Genomic DNA, 26,849 nt, shown 5'->3' on the forward strand with positions numbered 1-26,849 from the left:
AATAATTAAGAAGCAACGTTATGGATGCAAATCCTCTAGGGCCTAAATCTTTCCGGCCGCTGCTAAGTTCTTTCGTGTTATCTTGGACATAACACAACATTAATTCAACTACTTGGCGGAGCGCCCACTAGTTGCTGGGCACTGACTTAGGCCCTGGGACAGTGAACGAAGAACAGATCTCTTTTTCTGTTCTTTACAGCCTCACCACGCCCCCACCTCTCTCGGGTGCCTCCGCACTCAGCTTCCGGCCTCCACGCCTCGCTTCCGGTCGGCCGCCCTTTCATTACTTCCGTTTCTCTATGGTGCACGGGCCGCCTTTGCTCCGCCTCCGGAAGTTGCTTGCTCCCGGTTCCAGGTTCGCGGAGCTGTGAGGTGAGGAGGGGACTAGGGCAGCGGGGCTGGGATACGGGGCGGGGCCGGGCGCACCGGGACTGAGGTGCTGATCGCCCAAAGGGCGCCCCTGGGCTGGGGTCTGACCCAGCTTCTCCTCCCTCTCTACCAGCGGTCCCCGGCCCCTCGGCGCTGCGCTGTTACCTCATCCGAAAAGTGATCGCTGCAGCATCAGGCTTCATGTTGGAGCCTCTTGGTCGTGATAATGTAGCCTGATGGGAGTGGTGGTGGTGGTGATGGTAACAGCTCACATATAATGTGCTCTTCTGTGTGCCAGGCACTCTACTGTGTTTCCAAAGTCAGGATTTCCCACACGTAAGCCTTTCAGGTCACGTCTTTGTAGGCTTTGCCAGATCAACTTACCGCCTGTACTACCATTTACTAAAAATTTTTAATCCAGTCCTAAATTTTTTTTTTTTGCAACAGGGTCTCTGTTGTCAAGACTGAGCGATCATAGCTCACTGCAGCCTGGAACTTCTGGGTTCAAGCCATCCTCCCACCCTAGCCTCCAGAGTAGCTTGGGACCACAGGTGTGTGCCACCACACTAGGCTAATTTTTAAATTTTTTCTGAAAATGGGGTCTCGCTCTGTTTCCCACGCTGGTCTTGAACTCCTGGGCTCAAGCGATTCTTTCGCCTCTGCTTGCCTTGGTTTCCCAAAGCGTTGGGATTACAGGTGTGAGCCCAGTCACTTTTTTTGTTGTTGTTGTTGAGACTGAATCTCGCTCTGTCTCCCAGGCTGGAGTGAAGTGGCGGCGATCTTGGCTCGTTGCAACCTCTGCCTCCCGGGTTCAGGTGGTTCTCCTACCTCAGCCTCCTGAGTAGCTGAGCTTACAGGCGCACGTCTTCACACCCGGCTAATTTTTGTATTTTTGGTAGAGACGGGGTTTCACCATTTTGGCCAGGCTGGTCTTGAACTCCTGACCTCAGGTGATCTGCCCGCCTCGGCCTCCCAAAGTGCTGGGATTACAGGCGTGAGCCACTGCGCCCAGCCAAGTCACTTTTGAAACTAAAAATTTACTTTGAGAGAAAACTTGAAATCTCTCCACCAGAAATGGAAAGAAAGCTGCTTTCACTTGTTTTATGTAGAAGGTAAAAATTAATATAGTTAATATAATGAAAATAGATCATTGTTAACAAATTCTGGCTAGATTTTGTTGTTTAAGGCTGTGGGACAGAGTTCTTTTGTTACAAAGGAACATTGGTATTCATAGATGTTAAAGACAAACTAGGGAACTTAGATGTTCTCCTTGAAGCAATCAGAAGTTTCAAAAAAGAATTGAAAAGGGATTAACTTTCTCCTTAGGTGTTCAGCATTATTTAAGATCACCTATGCATCATCTGAAGCCACAATCCCAGGTCATCTTCATCACCTTCCCCAGTGGAATGCCTCCTGTGTTAAAGCCCACAACAACCCCTGTGGTAGGGACTGTTATTCTCATTTGATTTGTGAGGAATCAGACCCAGAGAAAAGTGAAGTGACTTGTCCGGGGACTCATAGCCGTGAAAGAGTAGAACGGACATTCCAGTTCAGGGCTCTCTGACTTTTACCATGACAAACTATTGGCTGCCTCAAGTCAGAGAGGTGGAAGCTTCAGTGAGTATGATTGTGCCACTGCACTCCAGCTTGGGTGACAGACCAAGATAGATTAAGGTAAAGGGGACAGTGCTGCCCACCTCAGGAGGCTGTGGTGAGGCAACAAGGGAGGATACTTTGTGACCCTAGAGCCCCATGAAATGTAGGTTCTATACTTTAAATTCTAGGATCAACCTGGAAGTCGATGGCATCACTAGATGAGATGTTGGCAGGACTAGGAAGCGTAACAGTGTAGTTAAGAGCACCAGTATGGCGTTGATTGGATAGATCCAGATTTTAGCATAGTAGTCATGTGACCTTGGGCAAGTAATTCCCCTTGCGAGCCTCAGTTTTGTCATCTGTAAAATGGTGGTAGTTCTTATCTGAAAAGTTTGTTATAAGGAGCAAATGAGAACTTACCCATACAGTGCTTAGATCAAGGCCCAGCACACAGTGATCACAGTAGTATTGGGAGTGTGTTTAAATGCCAGACTGAGGAGTTTGGATACTAATTTATGGAGCACTCTGCAAGGCTCAGGGGGAAGAAGGTAGAGCTCACAATCTACATGGGAAGACAGGAGAACGATTCATAGAGATAAATTCCGTAACAGTGTACCCAAAGTAGCCAAAAGAGTGCTTTGGGGAGACCTGACAGGCTTCCTAGAGCAGATGAGCTTTGCTTAGTCTTGAAGGATATAGGGAGGAAGATCTTTGCAAGCAGGGGAAAGGACGTGGAGTGTTTGGAGAACTGGGATTGCAGGGTGTCGCTGCAGCCAGGAGCAGAGGTTGGGGACAGCGGGAAGGTCAGTAGGAATGGGAATGCAAGAAATGAAATTGGGAAGATGGGTTGGGGACAAACCATCAAGGGTCTTTATGACAGGTCAGGGAATATAGATATTCAGTGCATTATGAAGAGCGAGCAAAAGTTTTGAAACAGGAGAGTCATTAATTAGGTTGGTCTTTTTTAAGAAAGAGAATTTAGACAGTATTGTTGGGCAAGACTGTTAAGAGTAGTCCTGGAGAGGAATGTGGAGGGCCTGGAATAGGGTGTTGAGATGGAGAGACACATGGTGCCTGGATAGCTGGGCGGACCCTTGAATGCAGGTCTCTTCTCTGGAGGGTGTGGAGCAGGATGTGGGTGAAGGCAGGGAAGGGAGAGGTTGAAGAAGATGATTCCGAGATCAGTGGGGGTGGGTGGTGATGCCTTTTTATAAAAGGCGGTGGAGTTTGTTTTGGACAGGCTGAGGGATGCTTCCCTGTTGTATTATAGAGGGTTAAATTGAGGCTTTGAGGGGTTAAATGACTTTTCTTGAGTTACCAAGTCTGTAAGTGGCCAGAACTGCTAGTTCAGCTCCAGAAGAATCTCAAAAGCTTTCTCTTCTTAACAGGTCTCTGCTGTTTCGTCCTGACAACAAGGAACAACCATGTCATCAGAATCCAGCAAAAAACGGAAGCCCAAAGTCATCCGAAGTGATGGAGCCCCAGCTGAAGGAAAGCGGAATCGATCTGACACTGAGCAGGTGAGATCAGTCAGGGTTGCCATGCTGCTAAGAAATTACATCTCATGGCCAAGCACCTGGCTATGTGTTTATAGCAGCTCGGGGTCGCATCTACCAGGTACAACTTTTTGGTGGCTTCCACTTGATCAGGTGACTGGGATTCCTGTTTCTTCACAAAACCTGAGTGTCCACATCTGGTTTAGCTGCAGCATCTCCAAAACCAACAAGCCTGTATTAGACATGATTAGCACCTGCACAGAGAATGTATTCCAGTATGATATGTGTCTCCAGTTTTCCTGATGGTCAGAAGAAGGCAGTCCATCTGCAGCATGGCACTGGAGCTTCAGATATGTTGAATCCCAGGGTGTGCTGCTGAGACAATACCTGCAAACTCTGTCTCCAAAAATAAAAGAGTGACTCCACTATGGTATAGCCACACTATGGGATATTATGGTACAATTGAAAAGAAGGAAGTCAGTATGTGTGGTATGTGTGTAAGGACAAGGAAAGATCTCCAAGAGAAAGTGTTAAGTGTAAGAAGAAAGCTAGAGCATAACATGTGTAATGTGAACCCTTTATGTTAAAAAATAGAAAAGACTCACCCAAAAGGAGAACTATAAATTTCTGTGGGTACCTGTATATGTAAGTAAATAGGAAAGATCCGGAAAGATACACATCAAACTGGTAACAGTGCCTAAATCTTGGGAGGAAGTAGGTGTGGAGGCAGGTGGTCAAGGAGATTTGAAACTTTGAATTTCTTATAAGAATATATTAATAGTCGGGCATGGTGGCTCACACCTGTAATCTCAGCTCTTTGGGAGGCTGAGGCAGGCGGATCATGAGGTCAGGAGATCGAGACCGTCCTGGCTAACACAGTGAAACCCAGTCGCTACTAAAAAATACAAAAAAAAAATTAGCTGGGTGTCATGAGCTTCAGGAGGCTGAGGCAGGAGAATGGCGTGAACCCAGGAGGTGGAGCTTGCAGTGAGCCGAGATTGCACCACTGCACTCCAGCCTGGGGGGCAGAGCGAGACTCTCTCTCAAAAAAAAAAAAAAAAAAGAATATATTCATAGATTTTGGCCAGCTGTGGTGGTGTACTCCTGTAATCCCAGCTACTTGGGAGGCTGAGGCAGGAGAATCACTTGAGCCCAGTAGGCAGAGGTTGCCATGAGCCGAGATGGCATCACTGCATTCCGGCCTGGGCAACAGAGCGAAACTTTTGTCTCCAAAAAATACATATATGTATATTCATATATTTCTAATTCGATTCAAAATAATGTTACTGTTATGGTCTGAGAGCTCGTGGTCAGCAGGTTCTTTTCTTCATTTTGTCTGTTTCTCTGTCCTTGAATCTGTCAACTTCCTTTGTGACTTAGCTATTTAAAAAAAATTTTTTTTGAGACAGGGTCTCACTCTGTCACTCATGCCAGAGTACAGTGGCACGATTTTGGCTGACTGCTGACTCCCTCTCTTGGGCTTAAGCGATCCTTCCAGCTCAGTCTCCCAAGTAGCTGGGACCAGAGCTGTGTGCCACCATGCCCAGCTAATTTTGTATCTTTTGTAGATATGGGGTTTTGCCACATTGCTCAAGGTGGTCTCAAACGCCTGAGCTTAAGTGGTCTGCCTGCCTTGGCCTCCCAAGGTATTGGGATTACAGGTGTGAGTCACCCCACACCCAGCTGGAATTCCTCTCTATAGTAGACTACCATGCAGCCATTTTGATTGAGATCTGTATTTACTGGGATGGTCATATGGTTTGGCCATGTCTCCACTCAAATCTCATCTTGAATTGTATCTCCCAGAATTGCCACGTGTTGTGGGAGGGACCTATGGGGAGGTGATTGAATCTTGGGGGCCAGTCTTTCCCATGCTGTTCTCATAGTGAATAAGCCTCACAAGATCTGATGGACTTATCAGGGGTTTCTGCTTTTGCTTCCTCCTCCTCATTTTTCTCTTGCCACCGTCATGTAAATGCCTTTTACCTCTTGCCATGTTTCTGAGGCCTCCCCAGCCATGTGGAACTGTAAGCCCAATTAAACCTCTTTTTGTTCCCAATTTCAGGTGTATCTATCAGCAGCATGAAAACGAACTAATACAGTAGATTCATACTAGTAGAGTTGGGGGGTTGCTGAAAAGATACCTGAAAATGTGAAAGCGACTTTGGCCCTAAGTAACAGGCAGAGGTTGGAACAGTTTGGAGGGCTCAGAAGAAGACAGGAAAATGTGGGAAAGTTTGGAACCTTCTAGAGACTTGTTGAATGGCTTTGACAAAAATACTGATAATGGGCTGGACATGGTGGCTAACGCCTGTAATCCCAGCACTTTGGGACGCTGAGGCAGGTGGATCATGAGGTCAGGAGTTCAAGACCAGCCTGGCTAAGATGGTGAAACCCTGTTTCTACTAAAAATATGAAAAAATTAGCCGGGCGTGGTGGCGGGCGCCTGTAATCCCAGCTACTCGGGAGGCTGAGGCAGAGAATTGCTTGAACCAAGGAAGTGGAGGTTGCAGTGAGCCGAGATCATGCCACTGCACTCCAACCTGAGCGACACAGTGAGACTCCATCCCCCCAAAAAAAAAAGTTGATGATTATATGAACCATAAGGTCCAGCCTGAGGTGGTCTCAGATGGAGATAAGGAACTTGTTGGGAACTGGAGCAAAGGTGACTCTTGTTGTGTTTTAGCAAAGAGATTGGAGACATTTGCCCCTGCCCTAGAGATTTGTGGAACTTTGAACTTGAGAGAGATGATTTAGGGTATCCGGTGGAAGAAATTTATAAGCAGCAAATCATTCAAAAGGTGACCGGGTTATGCGCAGTGGCACACGCCTGTAATCCCAGCACTTTGGGAGGCCGAGGTGGACAGATCACTTGGGGTCAGGAGTTCAAGACTAGCCTGGGCAACATGGTGAGACCCCATCTCTACTAGAAATACAGAAATTAGCCGGGCCTGGTGGCAGGTACCTATAATCCCAGCTACCCATGAGCCTGAAGCAGGAGAATTGCCTGAACCTGGAAGGCGGAGTTTGCAGTTAACTGAGATCACGCCACTGCACTCCAGCCTGGGCGACAAGACTGAGACTGTCTCAAAAAAAAAAAAAAGAAAAAGAAAAAAAGAAAAAACCCGTTTTTTGAGGAGAAATTCAAGTTGGTTGCAGAAATTTGCATAAGTAGCAGGAAGCCTAATGTTAATCTCCAACACCATGGGGAAAATGTCTCTAGGCCTTGTCAGAGACCTTCATGGCAGCCCCTCCCATCACAGGCCCAGAGGCCCAGGAGGAAAAAGTGGTTTTGTGGGCCAGTCCCAGGGTCCCTGTGCTGTATGCAGCCTAGGGACTTGGTGCCCTGTGTCCCACCACTCTAGGCATGGCTGAAAGGGGCCAATGTAGAGCTTGGGCTGTAGCTTCAGAGGGTGGAAGCCCCAAGCTTTGGCAGCTTCCATGTGGTGTTGAGCCTGTGGTTACACAGAAGTCAAGAATGGAGATTTGCTCCGCCTGGATTTCAGATGTATGGAGACGCCCGGATTCCCAGGCAAAAGTTTGCTGCCGGCGCGCTCATGGAGAACCTCTGCTAGGGCAGTGTGGAAGGGAAGTGTGGGGTTAGAGCCCCCACACAGAGTCCCTACTGAGGCACTGCCTAGTGGAACTGTGAGAAGAGGGCCACCGTCCCTCCAGATCCTAGAATTGTTGATCCACCAATGGCTTGCGCCATGCACCTGGAAAAGCTGCAGACACTCAACGCCAGCCCATGAAAGCAGCCAGGAGGGAGGGAGAATGTATCCTGCAAAGCTACAGGGGCAGAGCTGCCCAAGACCATGGGAACCCACCTTTTGCATCAGCATGACCTGGATGTGAGACTTGGAGTCAAAGGAGATCATTTTGGAACTTTAAAATTTGACTGCCCCACAGGATTTTGGACTTACATGGGCCCTGTAACGCCTTTGTTTTGGCCAATTTCTCCCATTTGGAATGGCTATATTCACCCCATTGTACCCCCATTGTGTCTAGGAAGTAACTAGCTTGCTTTCGATTTTATAGGCTCATAGGCGGAAGGGGCTTTCCTTGTCTCAGATGAGACTTTGGACTGTGGACTTTTGGGTTAATGCTGAAATGAGTTAAGACTTTGGGCGACTGTTGGGAAGGCAGGATTGGTTTTGAAATGTGAGGACATGAGATTTGGAGGGGCCAGGGGCAGAATGATATGGTTTGGGATTCAAATCTCAACTTTTAATTGTATCTCCCAGAATTGGCACATGTTGTGGGAGGGACCCAGAGGGAGGTAATTGAATCATGGGGGCCAGTCCTTCCCGTGCTATTCTCATGCTAGTGAATAAGTCTCGTGACATCTGATGGGTTTATAAGGGGTTTCTGCTTTTGCTTCCTCCTCATTTTTCTCTTGCTGCCCCCATGTAAGAAGTGCCTTTCACCTCCCGCCATGATTCTGAGGCCTCCTCAGCTATGTGGAACTGTAAGTCCAATTAAACCTTTTTTTGTTCCCAGTTTCAGGTGTGTCTTTATTGGCAGCATGAAGGTGGACTAATACAGATGGGAAGTTGCACTTAACAGCACAGATGATATGATCCTGTTTTGTTTACAAATAAAATGTTTATTTATCCACAATCTTCACAGTGGTGTTGTTTTGGACTGAGAGGCAAAATTATAGGCAATTTTTCTGTTTTCTTTTTAATACTGCTCTGTATATTCTGAATCTTTGACATCAGGCATGCATTACTCTGCAATCAGAAAGCAAAAGAGGTTTCTATTTTGAAGAGAAGAATAGCATTTGATTTAAGGACTAGATCTTTTAGAGACCTGATTGGGGCTTCATTGTTACTGTTTTTATCTAACAAGAGATGTCAGCCAAGTGTCCCTGATCCCAACAGGGAGACTTTTACCTCACGCACACAGAGCTTTTATCCTTACCTCTACAGGAAGGTAAATACTACAGTGAGGAGGCCGAGGTGGATCTGCGGGACCCTGGCAGAGACTATGAGTTATACAAGTACACCTGCCAGGAGCTACAGAGGCTGATGGCTGAGATCCAAGACCTGAAGAGCAGGGGTGGCAAGGATGTGGTAAGAAGTGGGACCATGTGGCCGTGAACCTGGTAGGTTTGCATAGATGAGGCTGTTTTTGCACCTACCAGGGCCCTTCCTGATCTTGGTCTTCTGGCCTAGCCATGATCAGGTGATTGGAGCCTCAGGGCTCCCAAAACCTATTAATTTATTGGAATTTCTCATCACCACTCAGTCACCAATTATAGTAATGAAAGTACAGGATAATTATTTTTTTCCCTACTAATTTGATCATTTATCCAATTAATATTTATTAAGTGCCAGGCATTTTGCTAGGTGTTGAGAAATGATGGTACTTATACATTTGCTTGATACAAAGATTGATATGTATAAGTAAATTATAGATACCAAAAATGAAATTATCTTTAATAGTAAGTGAATAAATGAGGTTTTAGGGGCAGAGAAATTAAACAGTGTGACTAAAAACTTAATAAATAAGTTTTTAAAAATCCATTTTTTTCCAGGAATTGCACATATTCTTGCCTATGCTGACAAGGTTTGTTACGATTATTGCGTTCAATCTATTGTAGCCAAGCTTTATGGCTATAATTCTGTTATTTTCCGTTTACGTTATCCTGTAACTTGTTATTTATAGAGGTCAAATTTTATGGCAAGATGTTACTATTGCAGGGATCTCTGCGTAGGATCTGTAGAGACAGATTGTGCCTTCGCTGCCTTTATTCCATCTTCAATTCCTGTCACTAGTCCAAGCAGAAATTGCTTTTTTTTTTTGCCTGAGATTCTTAAGCGTTTTCCTTATACAACTATCCCTCTTATTTTCTTCATGACTTTTCTCACGGTTCTGGGCTCCCTCCGGTGCCTGTGTTTGGCCCCAGATGAGGATGGGTCAGTGGTGAGGGACAGAAGGAAGCTGAGCGAGCCCCTGTCGTCAGTGGGCTTTACTCTTTTCTTTGCTCACAGGCAATCGAAATCGAAGAACGGAGGATCCAGAGCTGTGTGCATTTCATGACTCTAAAGAAGCTTAACCGATTAGCCCACATCAGGTTGAAGAAAGGAAGAGATCAGACCCACGAGGTAGGAGATAAAAGGTTTAATTAACCTTCCTCCTTTCTCCTCCCCATCCCCTTCTTTTTTTTTTTTTTTTTTTTTTGAGACAGTCTCGTTCTGTCCCCCAGGCTAGAATGCAGTGGCACGATCTTGATCTCGGCTCACCGCATCCTCTGCCTCCCAGCTTCAAGCAATTCTCCTGCCTCAGCCTCCCAAGTAGCTGGGATTACAGGCGCCTGCCACCACCACCATGCCCGGCTAATTTTTGTAGTTTTTAGTAGAAATGGGATTTCACCTTGTTGGCCAGGCTTGTCTTGAACTCCTGAGCTCAGGTGATCCACCCGCCTCAGCCTCCCAAAGTGCTGGGATTACAGACGTGAGCCACTGCACCCAGCCCCATCCCCTTCTTTATTCCCTTTACACCTTCTCTTAGTTTGCTGACCCTCTCATCTGCCCCATCCTGACTTGCCCTGCTCACCTCTGATCTTATCCTCCTTTCAGGCTAAGCAGAAAGTAGATGCCTATCACCTGCAGCTCCAGAACCTGTTGTATGAGGTGATGCACCTACAGAAGGAGATCACCAAGTGTTTGGAGTTTAAGTGAGTTTGGGAGGACAGGGCTTTGGCACATGTGGTCTCTCGGTAATTGCTTTTTCCCATATAGCTCACTGTAAGTCTGTCTGTTTGTTTTTGAGATGGAGTCTTGGCTCTGTCACCCAGTCTGGAGTGCAGTGGGAGAATCTCACCTCACTGTAACCTCCACCTCCTGGGTTCAAGTGATTCTCCTGCCTCAACCTCCCACTACAGGCGCCTACCACCACACCCAGCTAATTTTTGTATTTTTAGTAGAGTCGGGGTTTTGCCATGTTTGCCAGGCTGGTCTCGAACTCCTGACCTCGGGTGATCCTCCCACCTTGGCCTCCCAAAGTGTTGGGATTACAGGCGTGAGCCACCACGCCCGGCCTAAGTCTCTCTTTAAAAAGAAATCTGATGAGTTTAGAAAACTGTAGGATCTGGGAGAAGGGCAAATTGCAAGGGTGAATGTGGGAGAATTGCAAGCCGTGGTTTCAGGCTGCATAAAGAATCTCAGAAATCTCTCTGACCTTTCTGAGTTTTGAGCTCTGCACTTGGTAAAAAGCAGGTCTGTCCCCCTATCAGGGATCTTTACATTACCAGTTTGATTCCTGGGTACATTGTATGGGAGCAACTCACTTCCAGTCACATCCTTTTAACCTTTTGGCCCAGTTTTCCTTTCTGTAGTCCCAGCATTCATTTTTGCAAATGGATTTTATTCTTTGGAACCTGAATTTCTTGCTGGTTAGCTGCCTTCAGGTGAAGAAGCTACAATTTGTCCGTGTCCTTCCTCAAAACCAAGCTGAGAGATGAGAAGGAGGAAGGAGTAAAAGGGAAGAGAAGGGAAAGTGTTCTCACTTGATCAGACCTGTTTATGCAAACTGAAAGCAGCTTTTATCTCAAGCTTGACATGTGCAGGGGGCCTGTTAGACATTGGGTCCGGAATATTTTTAATAATCATGATGCTGATTGTTTTCTCTCTTTTTTTTGAGACAGGATCTCACTCCTGTCACCCAGGCTGGTGCAGTGGCATAGTCCTGCCTCACTGCAGCCTTGACTTCCAGCCTCCTGAGTAGCTGGGACTACTGGCGTGCACCACCACGCCTGGCTAATTTTTTGTATTTTTAGTAGTGATAGGGTTTTGCCATGTTGGGCTAGTTTCAAACTCCTGGTTGCAAATGATCCACCCACCTTGGTCTCCCAGGATGCTAAGATTATAGGTGTGAGCCACCACACCTGGCCTGATGCTGTTTTTTTTTTTTTCTTTTTTTTTGTTTTCTAAGAGTCTCGCTCTGTTGCCCAGGTTGGAGTGTGGTGGTGTGATCTTGGCTCATTGCAACCTCTGCCTCCCGGGTTCAAGCGATTACAGGTGTGAGCCACCACACCTGGCTAATTTTTAGTAAAGACAGGGTTTCACCATGTTGGCCAGGCTGGTCTCAAACTCCTGACCTCAGGTGATCCACCCGTCTTGACCTCCCAAAGTGCTGGGATTACAGGCATGAGCCACCGTGCCCATCCCTGATGCTGATTTTTGAGAGGCATCTTTATCTGTTCCACAAAATCATTACCTAGTAAAAGTTAAATATGAATAAAGGTGAAATCTGCATCACGTCTGTACTTGAGTTAATAATATTGTACCATTGTCAGTTCCTGGTTTTGACAATATATAATGTGGTTGGATAAGATAGTATCATTGGGGGAACTTGGGTGAAGGATACATGGAGGAAATAAATTGTCAGTATTGTTTTTGAAACTTATTGGAGTCTTAAACTATTTCAAAATTAAAAAGGTATCAAAAACAAAATAATGTGATGCACTGGTCTGTACTCATCATGCAAATGGAAACTGACAAACCCAGAATATAGTGGAACTTACGCCTGTTGGGAGGCAGGCGGCCACATGGAAGGAGCATAGGCCCTGAAGTTACACATCCTGGGTTCAAATCCCAGCTTGGCCACTCTCTAGCTGTGGACCTTGGGCAAACTGCTTACTGATAGAAGCCTCCATCTCAGTCAAATAATGGAGACTAAAACTCCCCACCTCTTAAGAGTTGTTGTGAGGCTTGAATGAGGTGAGGATGACATATAGTGTGTGCTTATTAATATATGATAGCTGCTATTATTATTACCGTCATCTGACCATAACCTGAGCACTCAACTATGTTAATGCAGCAAAGAGGGTTAGTTTTTTTGAGACGGAGTCTCACTCTGTCACCCAGGCTGGAGTGCAGTGGCACAATCTTGGCTCACTGCGACCTCTGCCTCCTGGGTTCAAGCGATTCTCCTGCCTCAGCCTCCCAAGTAGCTGGGATTATAGGCATGCGCCACCATGCCTGGCTAATTTTTAGTAGAGATGGGGTTTCAACTTGTTGGTCAGGCTGGTCTCAAACTCCTGACCTTAGGTAATCCACCTGCCTCAGCTTCCCAAAGTGCTGGGATTACAGGAGTGAGCTACTGCGCCTGGCAGAATTTCTTTTCTCTCATACATATAAATCACTATGCATGCAACAGTTTAAGCCGCTAGATCTTTTTCCATCCAGTTCGCCCCTGCTGAATCTTCCCCATTCCATTCTTATGTAGCTAATGTCTTGAACTTAAGTGCAGACCCTTATATTTATTCCTGTTAAATGACATGTCTTGGTTTCAACCTGACAGCCTAGGCCCAGGCTGTAGTGTTTTTATTTGACTTTTTAGCTATTATCTCTCCTGCTCAGCTTGGAGACATTTGTACATTTGATAAGAATCCCTTCCGAGTCTTTAGCTAATTCCTGGGTAAAAAGGTTGGACAGCATGGGTAAGGATCCTATGGCATGTCAACTACCTTTCTCCACACTGAAACACCTGCTAATGAGCATTTGTGGAGAAGACTGGATTCCAGGATCCTAAGTAGTTGTAGACCAGGGCTAGGCAGGCATATGTTGGGGGTAACTTTGGGTCTACTTAAACTACAGTTTGGTTTCCTGAGAACGGCAGCATGATGTCATGTTTTTGTCTGTAGGTCAAAGCACGAAGAAATTGATCTGGTCAGTTTAGAGGAGTTTTATAAGGAGGCTCCACCAGATATCAGCAAGGCCGAAGTCACCATGGGAGACCCTCACCAGCAAACACTGGCACGTCTGGACTGGGAGCTGGAGCAGCGGAAAAGGTAGTGTTTCCTCCTTCCTGACCTTTTAACCACAAAGTGTCAGTGCTTTATCATGACCCAGGATAAGGCAGCAAAGCACTGTGGAACTCTCAGAATAGTTTCTAAGACCAAATCCATTTTATGATTAATTCACACTGGATAGTTTAAACGTCACCAACCTCATCATGGATGGGTTGCTTAAGGGCTTTTTTTTTTTTTTTTTGAGATGGAGTCTCACTCTGTCTCCCAGGCTGGAGTGCAGTGGCGTGACCTCAGTTCACTGCAACCTCCGCCTCCCGGGTTCAAGTGATTCTCAGTCCTCAGCCTCCCAAGGAGCTGGGTGGTAGGTGCACACCACCACGCCCATCTATTATTTGTATTTTTTGTAGAGACAGGGTTTTACCATGTTGGCTAGACTGATCTCGAACTCCTGACCTCAACTAATCTGCCTGCCTTGGCCTCCCAAAGTGCTGGGATTACAGGTGTGAGCCACTGTGCCTGCCCCCCCCCCCCCTTTTTTTTTTTTTTAAGAGATGGCATTTCACTGTATTGCTCAGGGTGGAGTGCTGTGGCATGATCACGACTCACTTCAGCCTTGACCTCCTGGGCTCAAGCAATCCTTCTGCCTCAGTCTCCCAAGTAGCCAGGACTATGGGTGCCTGCCACCATGCCTGGCTAATATTTTTATTTTTGTAGAGCAGGGGTCTCACTCTGTTACCCAAGCTGGTCTTGAACTCCTGGCTTCAAGTGATTCTCCCACCTTGGCCTCCCCAAGTGCTGGGATTATAGGTGTGAGTTACCATGCCTGGTCTCTCTTTGAAATTTTAATGCCGAAGACCTTATCTTTTGTACCATAAATCTAATTTTGTATTTTGCCTTCCCCCCGCTTATCTATAAGTGTATTCCTGTGGCATAAAGCTTTGTAAACATTATTTCAGGAGGTTGTGCAACATTCTAGTGTATATCCTAGTGTATAGAAAAATTCACAAAATTATTCCCCTGTTGGATTTTTGGTTGTTTCCATTTTTTTTGCTGTCATAAATAATACTTCAAGTCACACTTTAGGTATAAACTTTTCTATACTAATTAAGAGTTTTATTTATTTATTTTTTTGACATGGAGTTTCACTCTTGTCGCCCAGGCTGGAATGCAATGGCGTCATCTCGGCTCACTGCAATCTCCGCCTCCCTGGTTCAACCAATTCTCCTGCCTCTCAGCCTCCCGAGTAGCTGGGAGTACAGGCATGTTCCACCATGCCTGGCTAATTTTTGTATTTTTAGTAGAAGCGGGGTTTCAACATGTTGGCCAAGATGGTCTCTATCTCCTGACCTCATGATTCGCCCGGCCTCCCAAAGTGTTGGGATTACAGGTGTGAGCCATCACGCCCAGCCAATTTTTGTATTTTTAATAAAGACAGGGGTTTCACCGTGTTGGCCAGGCTGGTCTCAAACTCCTGACCTCAGATGATCCACCCACCTTGGGCTCCCAAAGTGCTGGGATTTTAGGCGTGAGCCACTGTGTCCGGCCAGTACTGTGTGTTTTAATCTAAGTCATTCTAAAAATACAGTGTTTTTTTTGTTTTGTTTTGTTTTGTTTTTTCCGGTAATGAACTTTTCATGGTTGCATCCTTTCCATTCATGGTAACTTTTTCCCCTTTCATATTTGTACAAGAATACTAGGGCTTTTAATTGGCACATTTGTTCTGGTTTTTTGTTGGTGAAGTAGCTGTATAGTTGCCTTTTTCTGTTATGGAATGTATTCTCTGTTTTTGGTTCATATTATGAATTTAATAAGCACCGAATCTGGTTCTTTTTTTCTTTTTTTTTTTGAGATGGAGTCTTGCTCTGTTGCCCAGGCTGGAATGCAGTAGTGTTATCTCGGCTCACTGAAACATCTGCCTCCTGGCTTTAGGCAGTTCTCCTGCCTCAGCCTCCTGAGTAGCTGGGATTACAGGCGCATGCCACTGTGCCCGGCTAATTTTTTTAGTAGAGATGGGGTTTCACCATGTTGGCCAGGCTGGTCTCGAACTCTTGACCTCAGGTGATCCGCCTGCCTGGGCCTCCCAAAGTGCTGGGATTACGGGCGTGAGCCACTGTGCCCAAGCGAGTCTGGTTCTTAGGAAATTTGTGTCAGTGTCTTAGCAAATGGGGCTGGCCTATCACTCCGTTGTCCAGTCCACTGATTGTGCTGGGCACAGACTCAGCTGTCAGTGCTGCATTCTTGTGGCACTGGTCCAGAATCTATTCCCACCCTGTCCCAACCAGGCCAGTCCATGGGCCTCTTTTGGGTTATGTAGCTGCTAAGTCCATGTTTATGAAAGTTTTAGGTATTACCTCTCAAGCAAGAAATGGAACAGAAGATGGCATGTGTATCCCCTAGTGGTTACAGAGCAGACAGAGCCTCTGGAGAGCAAGAGACATGAATCCAAAGCCCAGCACAGTGTTTGTTCTTGGCTGGATGCCCTTGGGCAAGTGATCTACTTGCCTGAGCCTTGGTTTCATCCTTTGGGGATAAGAAAAGTCCCCATTTTCCAGGGTCTTTATAAGGATTAAATGTAATTATGCTTGTAAAAGACTCACCAAAGTACCTGGCACACATTGAGTGCTGGATAAACATTAGCATTTAATCATGGCTGCTACCATTTGGTGGAGTCTGACAGTGAACAGGCGTGTTGAGGTATCACAGGGGGACATCAGGTGACAATGCTCTTTCCTCCCTCCACAGGCTGGCAGAGAAGTACCGAGAGTGTCTATCCAATAAGGAGAAGATTCTCAAGGAGATTGAGGTGAAGAAGGAGTACCTGAGCAGCCTCCAGCCCCGGCTCAACAGCATCATGCAGGTGAGGCCCGCTGGCCTTTTGCTTTGCCTTCACCACTGATCAGGCACTGCCAGACACCATGTCACCCTTTGAGCTTTGCCAGGTCAATTACCCTAAATTAGAGTATAGTATAAGGATGGCCTTGTCTGCATCCCTACCCAGTTGGTGTGATAAGCTTGTGTCTGGGAGGAAGAAGTGCTGGCCTCAGGAATATATATACACATTGACCTGGGTGTTTTCATCCAGACACTCCTCTGGGTAGCATACTTTCTCAGACTGTGTAAATTTGGTTTACCCCCTGCATGGCCCCCACTGGCCTCACAGTCTCCAGACATCTAAACTTGATTCTTGTGGATGTCTGTTTGATCCCCCTGACTACGCTTCAGGGTCAGACTGCTCAACAGATCTTCTCACTCTGAAAAAAACTTTACTCATGAGGAAGAGTCCACACTTTGCCTGTAAAATATAATGTCTTTCTGTATAGGTGGCCCACTTTTTATTTGCTTTGCGAAGCCAGATTTGGTGTAAATCCTTATAATTTTGTGAAGCAAGGTAGATGGCTAATATGAAAGAACTTTGTAAAAGGATCCTAGAGATAAATTTGCTTATTTTCTTAGGATTTGGCAATGTCTATATTTCCTTTCTTCAGCTCTAAGTGTGGAAGGAGAGTTGTTGACTGCTTGCGGTGCCTCATGCCTGTAATCCTGGCACTTCGAGTGGCTGAGGAGGGAGGATCACTTGAGCCCAGGAGTTTGAGACCAGCCTGGGCAATATCGGGAGACCCCACCTCTACAAAAAAAAAATTAACTGGTTATGGTGGCACGTGCCTGTTGTCCCAGCTACTTGGAAGGCTGAGGCAGGAGGATCGCTCCAGCTTGGGTGACAGAGCAGAAATTAAAAGTTTTGGTTGTACTTGACCAAAGCTTCTGCATGGTTAAATTTTGTCTTGTTATCTGGAAACTTTCTAAATGGGTACAGGTTAAATAAATTCTTGTATGGTACAGCCTTAGAGCTATGATGAAAGTATGGAATCAAACCACTGATATCGAACCACTGACAGAATAACTGAAATATGAAAGAAGATCTGTCATATTATTAAACAAAAAAATGCAAGTTGTAGAACATATAGTATAAGCTCATTTCTATATCTTAGTTTACAAAGTATCTGTAGGGATATATACATATAGGAGTTGGGTATATACTTGGAAAAGTCTATATTCATACCAAACCATTAGCAGCTACCTCGAGGACTGGGAACTGGGAGCTTTTGTTTTACAAACTTGAATACCACTTTTTTTCCCCTTTTACTTACCCACCTTTGCCGCCGCACCCCATGACTTTAAGATGCCTTTTTTTTTTTTTTTTGAGACAGAGTTGCTTTGTTGCCCAGGCTGGAGTGGAGTGGCGCCATCTCGGCTCACTGCAACCTCTGCCTCCCAGGTTCAAGCGATTCTCCTGCCTCAGCCTCCCGAGTAGCTGGGTTTACAGGCGCCTGCCACCACACCTGGCTAATTTTTGTATTTTTAGTAGAGATAGGGTTTCACTATGTTGGCCAGTAGTCTTGAACTCCTGACCTCAGGTGATCCGCCTGCCTCGGCCTCCCAAAGTACTGGGATTACAGGCATGAGCCCCCACGCCTGGCCTAAAATGCTTTTTTTTTTTTTTTTTTTTTTGAGACAGAGTCTCACTCTGTTGCCCAGGCTGGAGTGCAGTGGTGCAGTCTCAGTTCACTGCAAGCTCTGCCTCCTGGGTTCATGCCATTGTCCTGCCTCAGCTTCCCAAGTAGCTGGGACTACAAGCGCCTGCCACCACGCCCAACTAATTTTTTGTTTTGTATTTTTAGTAGATATGGGGTTTCACTGTGTTAGCCAGGATGGTCTCGATCTCCTGACCTCATGATCCGCCTGCCTCAGCCTCTCAAAGTGCTGGGATTACAGGCGTGAGCCACCATGCCCGGCCTAAAATGCTTTTCATTTTACTTTATGTATTGTGCAATTGATCCTCATGCACTGCGCAGAGTCTGCAAACTTGAAACTCAAAGCGATCTAGTTCAGTCTTTCCCGAGTCAAGAAAAAAAAGAAAAAAACAAGAAAAGCACACAAATAAAATCTCTGAAACAAAACCTGAATTCATTGCCTAAGGTCTTGAATACAACTTTTAAAAACAATGTACAATGTATTACTTTAAAACAGAATTGTATATACAGAAAAGCATATAACTTGCAAGTATATGGCTCAATGAATATTCACTAAGAAACACATCTGTGTAACCAGCACCCAAAATCCAAGAGAAAGAACATTAACAATTTCCTGGAAGCTCCTTTATTCCCCCTCCCAGTCCCTATCTTCCCCCACACCCCAGTAACCGTAATCTTGACATCTAACATCATAGGTTCGTTTTGCCTGTTTTTGAACTCTATACAAAGAGAATCATAGTATATACTCCTATATCTGGCTTCTTTTGTTCAGCAGTATGTTTCTAAGATTCATCTGAGCTCTTATGAGTGCAGGAGTTTGTTTTCACTGATGTTTAGTATTTAGTTGTTTCCAGCTTAGGGCCATTCAGATAATGCTGCTATGAGCATTCTTATATGTGTGCTTTGGCATACATGTGTACATCTGTTGAATATATACCCAGGAATGAAATTGCTAGGTCATACAATATGTTATACATATATTTAGCTTTTGTAGACATTGAAAGTTTTTTAAAGTGATTGTACCAATTTATAGGAATTCCCACCAGCACCATATGAAAGTTCTAATTGTTCTACATCCTTGTCAACACTTGATACTCTCAGTCTCCTTAATTTTGGCTACTCTGGAGGATCCCATTATAGTTTTAATTTTTATTTCCCTGAGGACTAGTGATGTTGAACACAGCACATTTTGCCTTTTGGATAACCTCTTGGGATGGGCCTAGGCAAGTCTCTTGCCTGTTTTTCTGTTGGGTTGCCTGGAGATGAGTGTTTTCCCACATCTTTCCCATTCTGTAACCTCCTGCCTTTTCACTTTGCTAATGGTATCTTTTAATGAGTGCATGTTCCTAATTTTAGTAATTATTCTTTTCCTTTATAGTTAGTACTTTTTCTGTGTCTTGTTTAAGAAATCTGTCTCTTTAAATGTGTAGTCATCCTGGAAGTGATTTTGTATGTAGTGTAAGTTAAGGGTAAAGATTGATTTTTTTCTTTCCACATAGGTATTTAGCTGACCATTTATTGAAGACATTCTCTTCGCACTGCTCTGTAGTGCCACTTTTGTCACAAATCAAATGTCTTTGTACACATGGATAGTTGTGTAATCTCTGTGTCCATCCGTGCACAGTATCACACCGTCTTATTTACTGTGGCTTTATCAGAAGTCTCGATGCACAGTTGCAACCTAATTCTTCAGGATTGTCTTGGTTATTCTTGGCCCTTTGCATTTACATATAAGTTTCAGAATGAGGTTGTCTGTTCTTACCTGCTGGGATTTTGATTGGGATTGCATTGAATCAGCAGACCACTTTAGAATAAATTGTTACCTGGACAATATTTGAGTCTTCCAGGCCATTGACATTCATATGTATCCACTTATTTTAGACTTTTCATTTCTCAGGTTTTTGTGTAGAGGCTTATATGCCTTTCATTTGTTTATTTTCTTTTCTTCTATATTTTATTTTAATTTTATTTTGAGGCAGAGTCTTGCTCTGTTGCCCAGGCTGGAGTACAGTGGTACAGTCTTGGCTCACTGCAACCTCTGTCTCCCAGGTTCAAGCAATTCTTCTGCCTCAGTCTCTCGAGTAGCTGGGATTACAGGTGCGTGCCACCACACTTGGCCAATTTTTGTATCTTTAGCAGAGATTGGGTTTTACCATGTTGGCCAGGCTGCTCTCAAACTCCTGACCTCAGGTGATCCACCTGCCTTGGCCTCCCAAAGTGCTGGGATTACAGGCCCAGCCTGCTTGTTTATTGTTTTTTGTTTGTTTGTTTTTTGAGACAGAGTTTTGTTCTTGTTGCCCAGGCTGGAGTGCAATGGCACAATCTTGGCTCACCGCAACCTCCACTTCCTGGGTTCAAGTGATTCTCCTGCCTCAGCCTCCCGAGTAGCTGGGATTACAGGCATATGCTACCACGCCCAGCTAGTAGAGACAGGGCTCTCCATGTCGGTCAGGCTGGTCTCGATCTCCCGACCTCAGGTGATCCTCCTGCCTCAGCCTCCCAAAGTGCTGGGATTATAGGCGTGAGCCACTATGCCCGGCCTGTTTATTCTTATTTGATGAAATGGCATCTTTTTATAATTTCTTTTTTTTAAATTAATTTTTATTTTTTATGTAAATGACATCTCGTTAAGTTACCCAGGCTGCTCTTGAACTCCTGGCCTCAAGTGATTCTCCTGCCTCAGCCTCCCAAAGTGCTGGGACTACGGGCATGAGCCAGGGTACCCTGACAGTAAGTAAAATAAAACAATTTTATTTTCTTACTGTTTGTTGCTAGTATAAAGAAATATAATTTTGTTTATATTGAGCTTTTATCTACCTATTAGTTCTATTAGTTTATCATGTATCACTTTTATAAACAATGATTTATAGTCACTCAGTAGCCACTTGTTCCTGTGTGGACTGGCTAAAAAAGGAAGAACAAAAATCTGTCTCTTGTGTGCAGGCTTCCCTTCCGGTGCAGGAGTACCTGTTTATGCCATTCGACCAGGCTCACAAGCAGTATGAGACAGCCAGGCACCTGCCGCCTCCCCTCTATGTCCTCTTTGTTCAGGCCACTGCGTATGGGCAGGCCTGTGGTGAGTATGGGGGCTGGGTGAGGACGAAGGGCTGTGGGAGCAGCAGCTGTGGCTGAGTGAATCAGTTGGAAGCAGTACATGCTCAGGAAATTTCTCAGTCTTGCCCCGAAGCCCTCAGGTGACAGAAGCTTTCTTCCCTCTGCATTGCCCAGCATGGCTGCTCTGACTAGCTGGCCTAAGGCTGGATTAATACCTGATGGGTATTTCACCATGGGTGGCTTTGAGTATTCGTGAGCCTGGCTGTACAGCTGTTGGGTGCAGAGCCCAGGCAGCCTATCTGGGCTCCCAGGTGCTCACCCCATCAAGGCACGCTTGGCAGTTAGATCAGTGCCTCTTGCTCTGCTTCAGGGTGGGGGTGCCTGGTGAATACAGGTCTCAGCCAGCTCTCCCAGGCTTTCACCATGCCTTGAATCAGGCTGCATGTCTTTGTTATGAATTTCCAGGTTAGATATGTCCTCATTAAGCTTGAGGGCAGCCTGTGACTCTGCTAGGGTTTTGAGAAAATTTTAGAGACCCTGCCTTTTGCCCTAATGCAGCTTTCACCCAGCACCTAAATTTTCTCCCCAACCCCACCCCACCACATCAGACAGACATATACGGCACCAGTGCTTGCTTCTCCTCCCACCGTGGGCACCAACACATTACTGTCTCTCTTCTTGTGTCTTCCTCGTCCTTCTGGTCCTCCCCTCCCCTTTGTTCTCCCTCCTGTTTCCATCATCAGCTCATATGAAATCCTCCCAGCCCCCTAGACAGGGTGAGTAATTTTCTTTTCTTTTATGTTTAAAATTGGCCTGTTCCATTCTGATGTTCCTGTAGAATGCTAATATTAAATGACTGAAAAAAATAGTCTGGCGTTTGCCAGTGACTGATGGGAGCAACTAGTTGTTTGGGGTGAAGGGTGGTGATTCACATAGGGTTGCCATAGATAAGGCAGTGGTCAGCCATTTGGGGGAAGTTTGCCATCCCTCTTTTGTGTGGCTAGGCAAACCATTTCAGGTTGTTGGGACTATCTGTACCCTTAAAAGTGGAGTTGGAAGGTGGTGGCCTGTCTGACCTCACAGCACTGGACCCTCACAGGGGGGTCCCAAGATATCACTCAATAAGGTGTCACAGTCACACCTGGTATATGCAACAGGCTGTTAGCTCATGTGCTGGAGAGGCCAAGCTTAAGTTGAACAGACCTGGTCTTGAATCCTGGTTTATCAGCCTTGTGGCTGTGATGTCTAGCTTCTCTGAGCCTTAAGTTTCCCATCTAAAAATGGCTATAATAATGTATTACTCCTGTGGGGTTGTTGTGAGGATTAAATTTTTTTTTTTTTTTTTTTCCTCTGAGACGGAGTCTCACTCTGTTGCCCAGGCTGGAGTGCAGTGGCATGATCTTGGCTCACTGCAACCTCTGCCTCCCGGGTTCAAGCAATTCTCCCTGCCTCAGCCTCCCAAGTAGCTGGGGTTACAGGCGCCCACCATTGTGCCCGGCTAATTTTTATATAGTTAGTAGAGACAGATTTCACCATGTTGGCCAGGCTGGTCTCGAACTCCTGACTTTGGGTGATCCACTCTCCTTGGCCTCCCAACCAGGCATGAGCCACCACGCCCATCCTAAAAATTAATTTTTAATAATTTTATAATTAAAATTACAAGCATCAGCTCATTCAGTCCCCACCACTAATGGGGCAGCTACTATTTTTCTTTTTTTTTTTTTTTTTTTTGAGACAGAGTCTCACTCTGTTGCCCAGGCTGCAGTGCAGTGGCATGATCTCAGTTCACAGTAACCTCCACTTCCTGGATTCAAGCAGTTCTCCTGTCTCAGCCTCCCAAGTAGCTGGGATTACAGGCACGTGCCGCCACACACAGCTAATTTTTGTATTTTTAGTATAGACAGGATTTTGCCATCTTGGCCAGGCTGGTCTCAAACTCCTGACCTCAGGTGATCCACCTGCCTCGGCCTCCCAAAGTGCTGGGATTACAGGCGTGAGCCGCCGTGCCTGGCAGCTACTATTTTGCAAGTCCCCATTTCATAGATATAGAAACTGAGGCTCAGACAGTGACATAACTTTCCAGGTCATGTGTTTGGGAATTGGTTAGGTGGGGACTCAGGTCTGGGACTAGACTGCAAGATCCAAGTTCCTATTCACTGTCCTACTGCCTCCCAGTTAAGTGAGACAGTGGCAGCCATGTGCTTGGTATAGTGTAGAATAAAGAAAAAGCACTTAGGTGAGAGTCATTGTTTCTGGGATGTGGACAGGTGTGGATTTCTGGATAAGAACCTCTAAGACAATTGGCAGAGGAGTTCCATGTGGCTTTGGGCCCTCAGTTTGAATTTCTGTGCTTTGGTGTGCACCAAAAAAGAGAGACAGTCCCTGCTAGTTTCAGGTGATGCTGGTTTAGGAATTTGTACTTAAGTTGTTTGTTCTCAGTAAATGACAGAAAAAAAGACTTAAGTGTCCCACCTTGTTTCCCTTCATCTGGAGTAAGGATTTTTGCTGTTCCACCCTTAGTCAGCAAGGAGCTGGGCAGAAGTGAGAGAAATGCAGCCCCAGAGCTGGCCTACTCGTGCTGCTTAGCACCTTTCCTCAGCAGCTTTCCTACCAGACTCTTTCTTGCCCCCCAGATAAGACGTTATCTGTGGCAATCGAAGGCAGTGTGGATGAAGCCAAGGCTCTTTTCAAGCCTCCAGAGGACTCCCAAGGTAATGTGGTGGTTGGGATTCCTCCCCCAGCGACACCAAGTCACCATCCAAGGGCAGTCCTGGTCTTTGGAGAACCAGCTGGACTGGTTCTGTATAGCAGGAAGCTTGACTTGAATGTCCTAGCATCCTGGGGTAGACAGGAAAGAGAGCTCACTTCCCGGAGTCACAAGGTGCTGCCTGTGGATTTCAGCCCTGCCACTCACTAGCTGACTGACCCGGAGGAAGGTATTTAACATTTCAGAGACTCAGCTTATTCATTTGTGAAAACAGATAGTAACACCTCATGTAGGGTTGTTATGTGGATTAAATAAGGTAAAGCAAGTAAGGCCTTTTTTCTTTTTTCTTCACCATGTTTTCTATACTGAGTAAGAAGCAGCAAGTTAATTTATTATTTGTTATAGAGAAACTCATTTACAAAAGACAGAGTCAGGGCCCCTTTATGCCATGTGGGTTGGAGTGCTTTAGGGAGCATTTGGAGCCCCCTCACCTCTAGCTGCCTTCTCTCTGTGGCTGCAGATGACGAGAGTGACTCGGATGCTGAGGAGGAGCAGACCACGGTGAGAACCATTTTTTTTATGGGGGCATCAAGCAGCTGCATGCACTGGGGCGTGCTTGTTTGCAGGTGCCATCCTCCCTAGAAGCAGAAGAAAGAGGTTTGAAAGAAAAGGCTGCTGGGAGGGGAGTCTGGCAACCCAGCTAGCTGAAGCAGCAGGTGCCAGGCAGTAGGGTTGAGGCCTGGCTGGTTGGGAGAGGGAAGGGGAGATTGGTATGACCGATGCTCATCAGCTCGGCACTTTCCTTTGTCCAGAAACGCCGGAGACCCACGCTGGGGGTTCAGTTGGATGACAAACGCAAAGAGATGCTGAAGAGGCACCCACTGTCCGTCATGCTCGACCTGAAGTGCAAAGGTCTGGCTGCACTCACCTTGTTTAGGGCATCTGTAGCACCTAAGAGTTCACCCAGCTGCAGATGCAGAGGGTCCAGGAGCCAGACGCCTATTTGCCCAACAAAGGATTCCCATTTCATGTTGCTTTGTCTTTCCTTATTGTTTTGCATGGAATTTGTTTCTTTTTGTTGTTAAGTCATAACCGTAACAACATAGCAACAAAACTCCAGTCAGGTAAGGCAGAAGCTTGAGAAAACCACACCTCTTTCTGAATCTGGCAAGTCAAATATCTAGAACAAGTTGCAAAAGCATACAGGTTTTGAGTAATAAGACCAACATGTTTAATTTAGTAAATATAAGTAGAACTTTGTATTCTGCAGAGTATATGTTTTGAAGTTGGTTTGTATGAAAAACTACCACATAATAAAATGTTCTAGCAGTATAAGAGCTAAAAATAAAATTTAAGTTTCCCTCTCACCCCAGGTTCCTAGATACCAGTCCTAGGTCTCACCTCCAAGGGCAACCGTTATTACAGACTTCTTATATATTTTCCAGAAAGATTCTTTGCACCTAGAAGCTTTTATACAAACATATATTTATCCACTTCCCACTTTATTTTTTACACAAATGGAAGTAGGCTCTACACACTGGTTGTCTTTTTGCTGGTTGGTTGGTTGTTTTTAGAGATAGGGTCTCACTCTTGTCATCCAGTCTGGAGTGCAGTGGCATGATCACGGCTCACTACAGCTCAACCTCCTGGGCTCAATTGTTCTTCCCACCTCAGCCTCCCAGGTAGCGGGGGCTACAGGCACGTGCCATCATGCCAGTTAATTTTTGTATTTTTTTTAGAGATGGGGTTTTATCATGTTACCCAGGCTGGTCTTGAACTCCTGGGCTCAAACGATCCTCCTGCCTCAGCCTCCTAAGTAGCTGGGACTGAAGCATGCACCATCGTGGCTGACTTTGAGATAATTTTAGACTCATAGAAGACTTGCCAAAATAATATGAGTTCCTATATACTCTTCATTCAGCTTCCCTTAAAGTTACATCTTAATTATAGATGGTATGATTACCAGTGATCCACACCACTCTTAATTTCATTGGTCCAATACTGTTAACTAAATGACAGAATTTTTTTAGTTTCTTCCTTTTTCAATTAATGTCCTTTTTATGTTCCAGGATCCAAGCCAGGGTCTCAAAGTGCATTTAGTTGCCATGCTTCTAAGTCTCCTCCAGGCAGTGACAGTTTCTCAGTCTTTCCTTGTGTTTCATGACCTTGATTAGACTTGAGATTATGGATTTTGGGGGAGAATAGCATAGATGAGATCCTTGCTATCATGTCATATCAGGGCTACCTGATACCACTGTCTTATTTCTGCTGATATTGACCTTGATCACGTGGTTCCCATTCTATCTTGTATTTGTTAGAAGCTGTGTCACTAAGTCCAGCCGATGCTCAAGGGCAGAGAAATTAAGCCCTACCTGTTGGTGGGAAGAGTAGCAAAGAATTTGTAGGTGCTCTCTTTGCTTCTTTTTATTCACTATATTACTGTCGTGATTTTTTTTTTTTCCTTCTTGACATGGAGTCTTGCTCTGTTGCCCAGGCTGGAGTGCAGTGGCGTCATCTCAGCTCACTGCAAGCTCCGCCTCCTGGGTTCACGCCATTCTCCTGCCTCAGCCTCCTGAGTAGCTGGGACTACAGGCGCCCATCACCACGCCCGGCTAATTTTTTTGTATTTTTAGTAAAGACGGGGTTTCACTTCGTTAGCTAGGATGGTCTCGATCTCCTGACCTCCTTCGCCCGCCTCGGCCTCTCAAAGTGTTGGAATTACAGGCGTGAGCCACCGCGCCCGGCCAATTTTGTTTTTATAGTAAATGATTGTAAAAGTCTGTTTGAATTTTTCTATGATTTTGATTTTCTTTTTCTTTTTTTATTATAATTTCAACTTTGTTTTCGATTCTGGGGGTACATGTGCCGGTTTGTTGCACTATTTTGCGTGGTCCTGAGGTTTGGGGTATGAATGATCCGTCACCCAGGTAGTGGGCATAATACCTAGTGGTTAGGTTTTCAACGCGTGACCCCGCTCCCTTGCTACTCCCTGTGACTCTGTTGATTCTGCTCTGAGTGTTTGACTCATAAATTCTCTCGTCTTCCCTCCAGATGACAGCGTGCTTCACCTGACTTTCTACTACCTCATGAACCTCAACATCATGACAGTAAAAGCCAAAGTGACAACCGCCACAGAGCTGATCACCCCCATCAGTGCAGGGTACTGGGCAGGCGCTCTGGGCAGTGACATACGGGATGGGGAGGTGGTGAGAGCCTCACTGCGGGGCTGCTCTCGGTTCCTCCCTCTGGCTCTGGAGAGGTCCACAGCTGTGTTGACTTGTCTTGTATCCAGATGGACCAGAAGTCCTGGCACATTGCTGGTATCTTAGAAAGCA

At 45.6% G+C, this 26,849-nt stretch overlaps 1 protein-coding gene across 9 annotated transcripts in view; it reads left to right on the plus strand.

Annotated features, from left to right (window-relative positions):
• Window positions 1-282: 282 nt before the first annotated feature.
• The window catches only part of THOC5 (THO complex subunit 5), a 40,790-nt gene continuing 14,223 nt past the window's right edge, over window positions 283-26,849 (plus strand). The window contains exons 1-15 of one of the 9 annotated variants that reach the window (XM_038007632.2): window positions 313-372; window positions 817-920; window positions 1,696-1,811; window positions 3,354-3,485; window positions 8,393-8,536; window positions 9,458-9,571; window positions 10,046-10,143; window positions 13,114-13,260; window positions 15,964-16,078; window positions 20,697-20,829; window positions 21,551-21,583; window positions 23,441-23,518; window positions 24,035-24,075; window positions 24,327-24,426; window positions 26,566-26,674. In XM_038007632.2, coding sequence (XP_037863560.1) covers window positions 3,390-3,485; window positions 8,393-8,536; window positions 9,458-9,571; window positions 10,046-10,143; window positions 13,114-13,260; window positions 15,964-16,078; window positions 20,697-20,829; window positions 21,551-21,583; window positions 23,441-23,518; window positions 24,035-24,075; window positions 24,327-24,426; window positions 26,566-26,674 — 1,208 coding nt within the window. In that variant the 5' untranslated portion in view covers window positions 313-372; window positions 817-920; window positions 1,696-1,811; window positions 3,354-3,389. Of the gene's footprint in view, window positions 373-502; window positions 706-816; window positions 921-1,695; window positions 1,812-3,353; window positions 3,486-8,392; window positions 8,537-9,457; window positions 9,572-10,045; window positions 10,144-13,113; window positions 13,261-15,963; window positions 16,079-20,696; window positions 20,830-21,550; window positions 21,584-23,440; window positions 23,519-24,034; window positions 24,076-24,326; window positions 24,427-26,565; window positions 26,675-26,849 lie in introns of those variants that run through there. The other 8 variants (XM_073006831.1, XM_007975337.3, XM_073006835.1 and 5 more) reach the window with 8 other exon arrangements.

Source organism: Chlorocebus sabaeus, chromosome 19 (genome assembly GCF_047675955.1).
Source record: "Chlorocebus sabaeus isolate Y175 chromosome 19, mChlSab1.0.hap1, whole genome shotgun sequence".
Classification (NCBI taxonomy): Eukaryota; Metazoa; Chordata; class Mammalia; order Primates; family Cercopithecidae; genus Chlorocebus; species Chlorocebus sabaeus.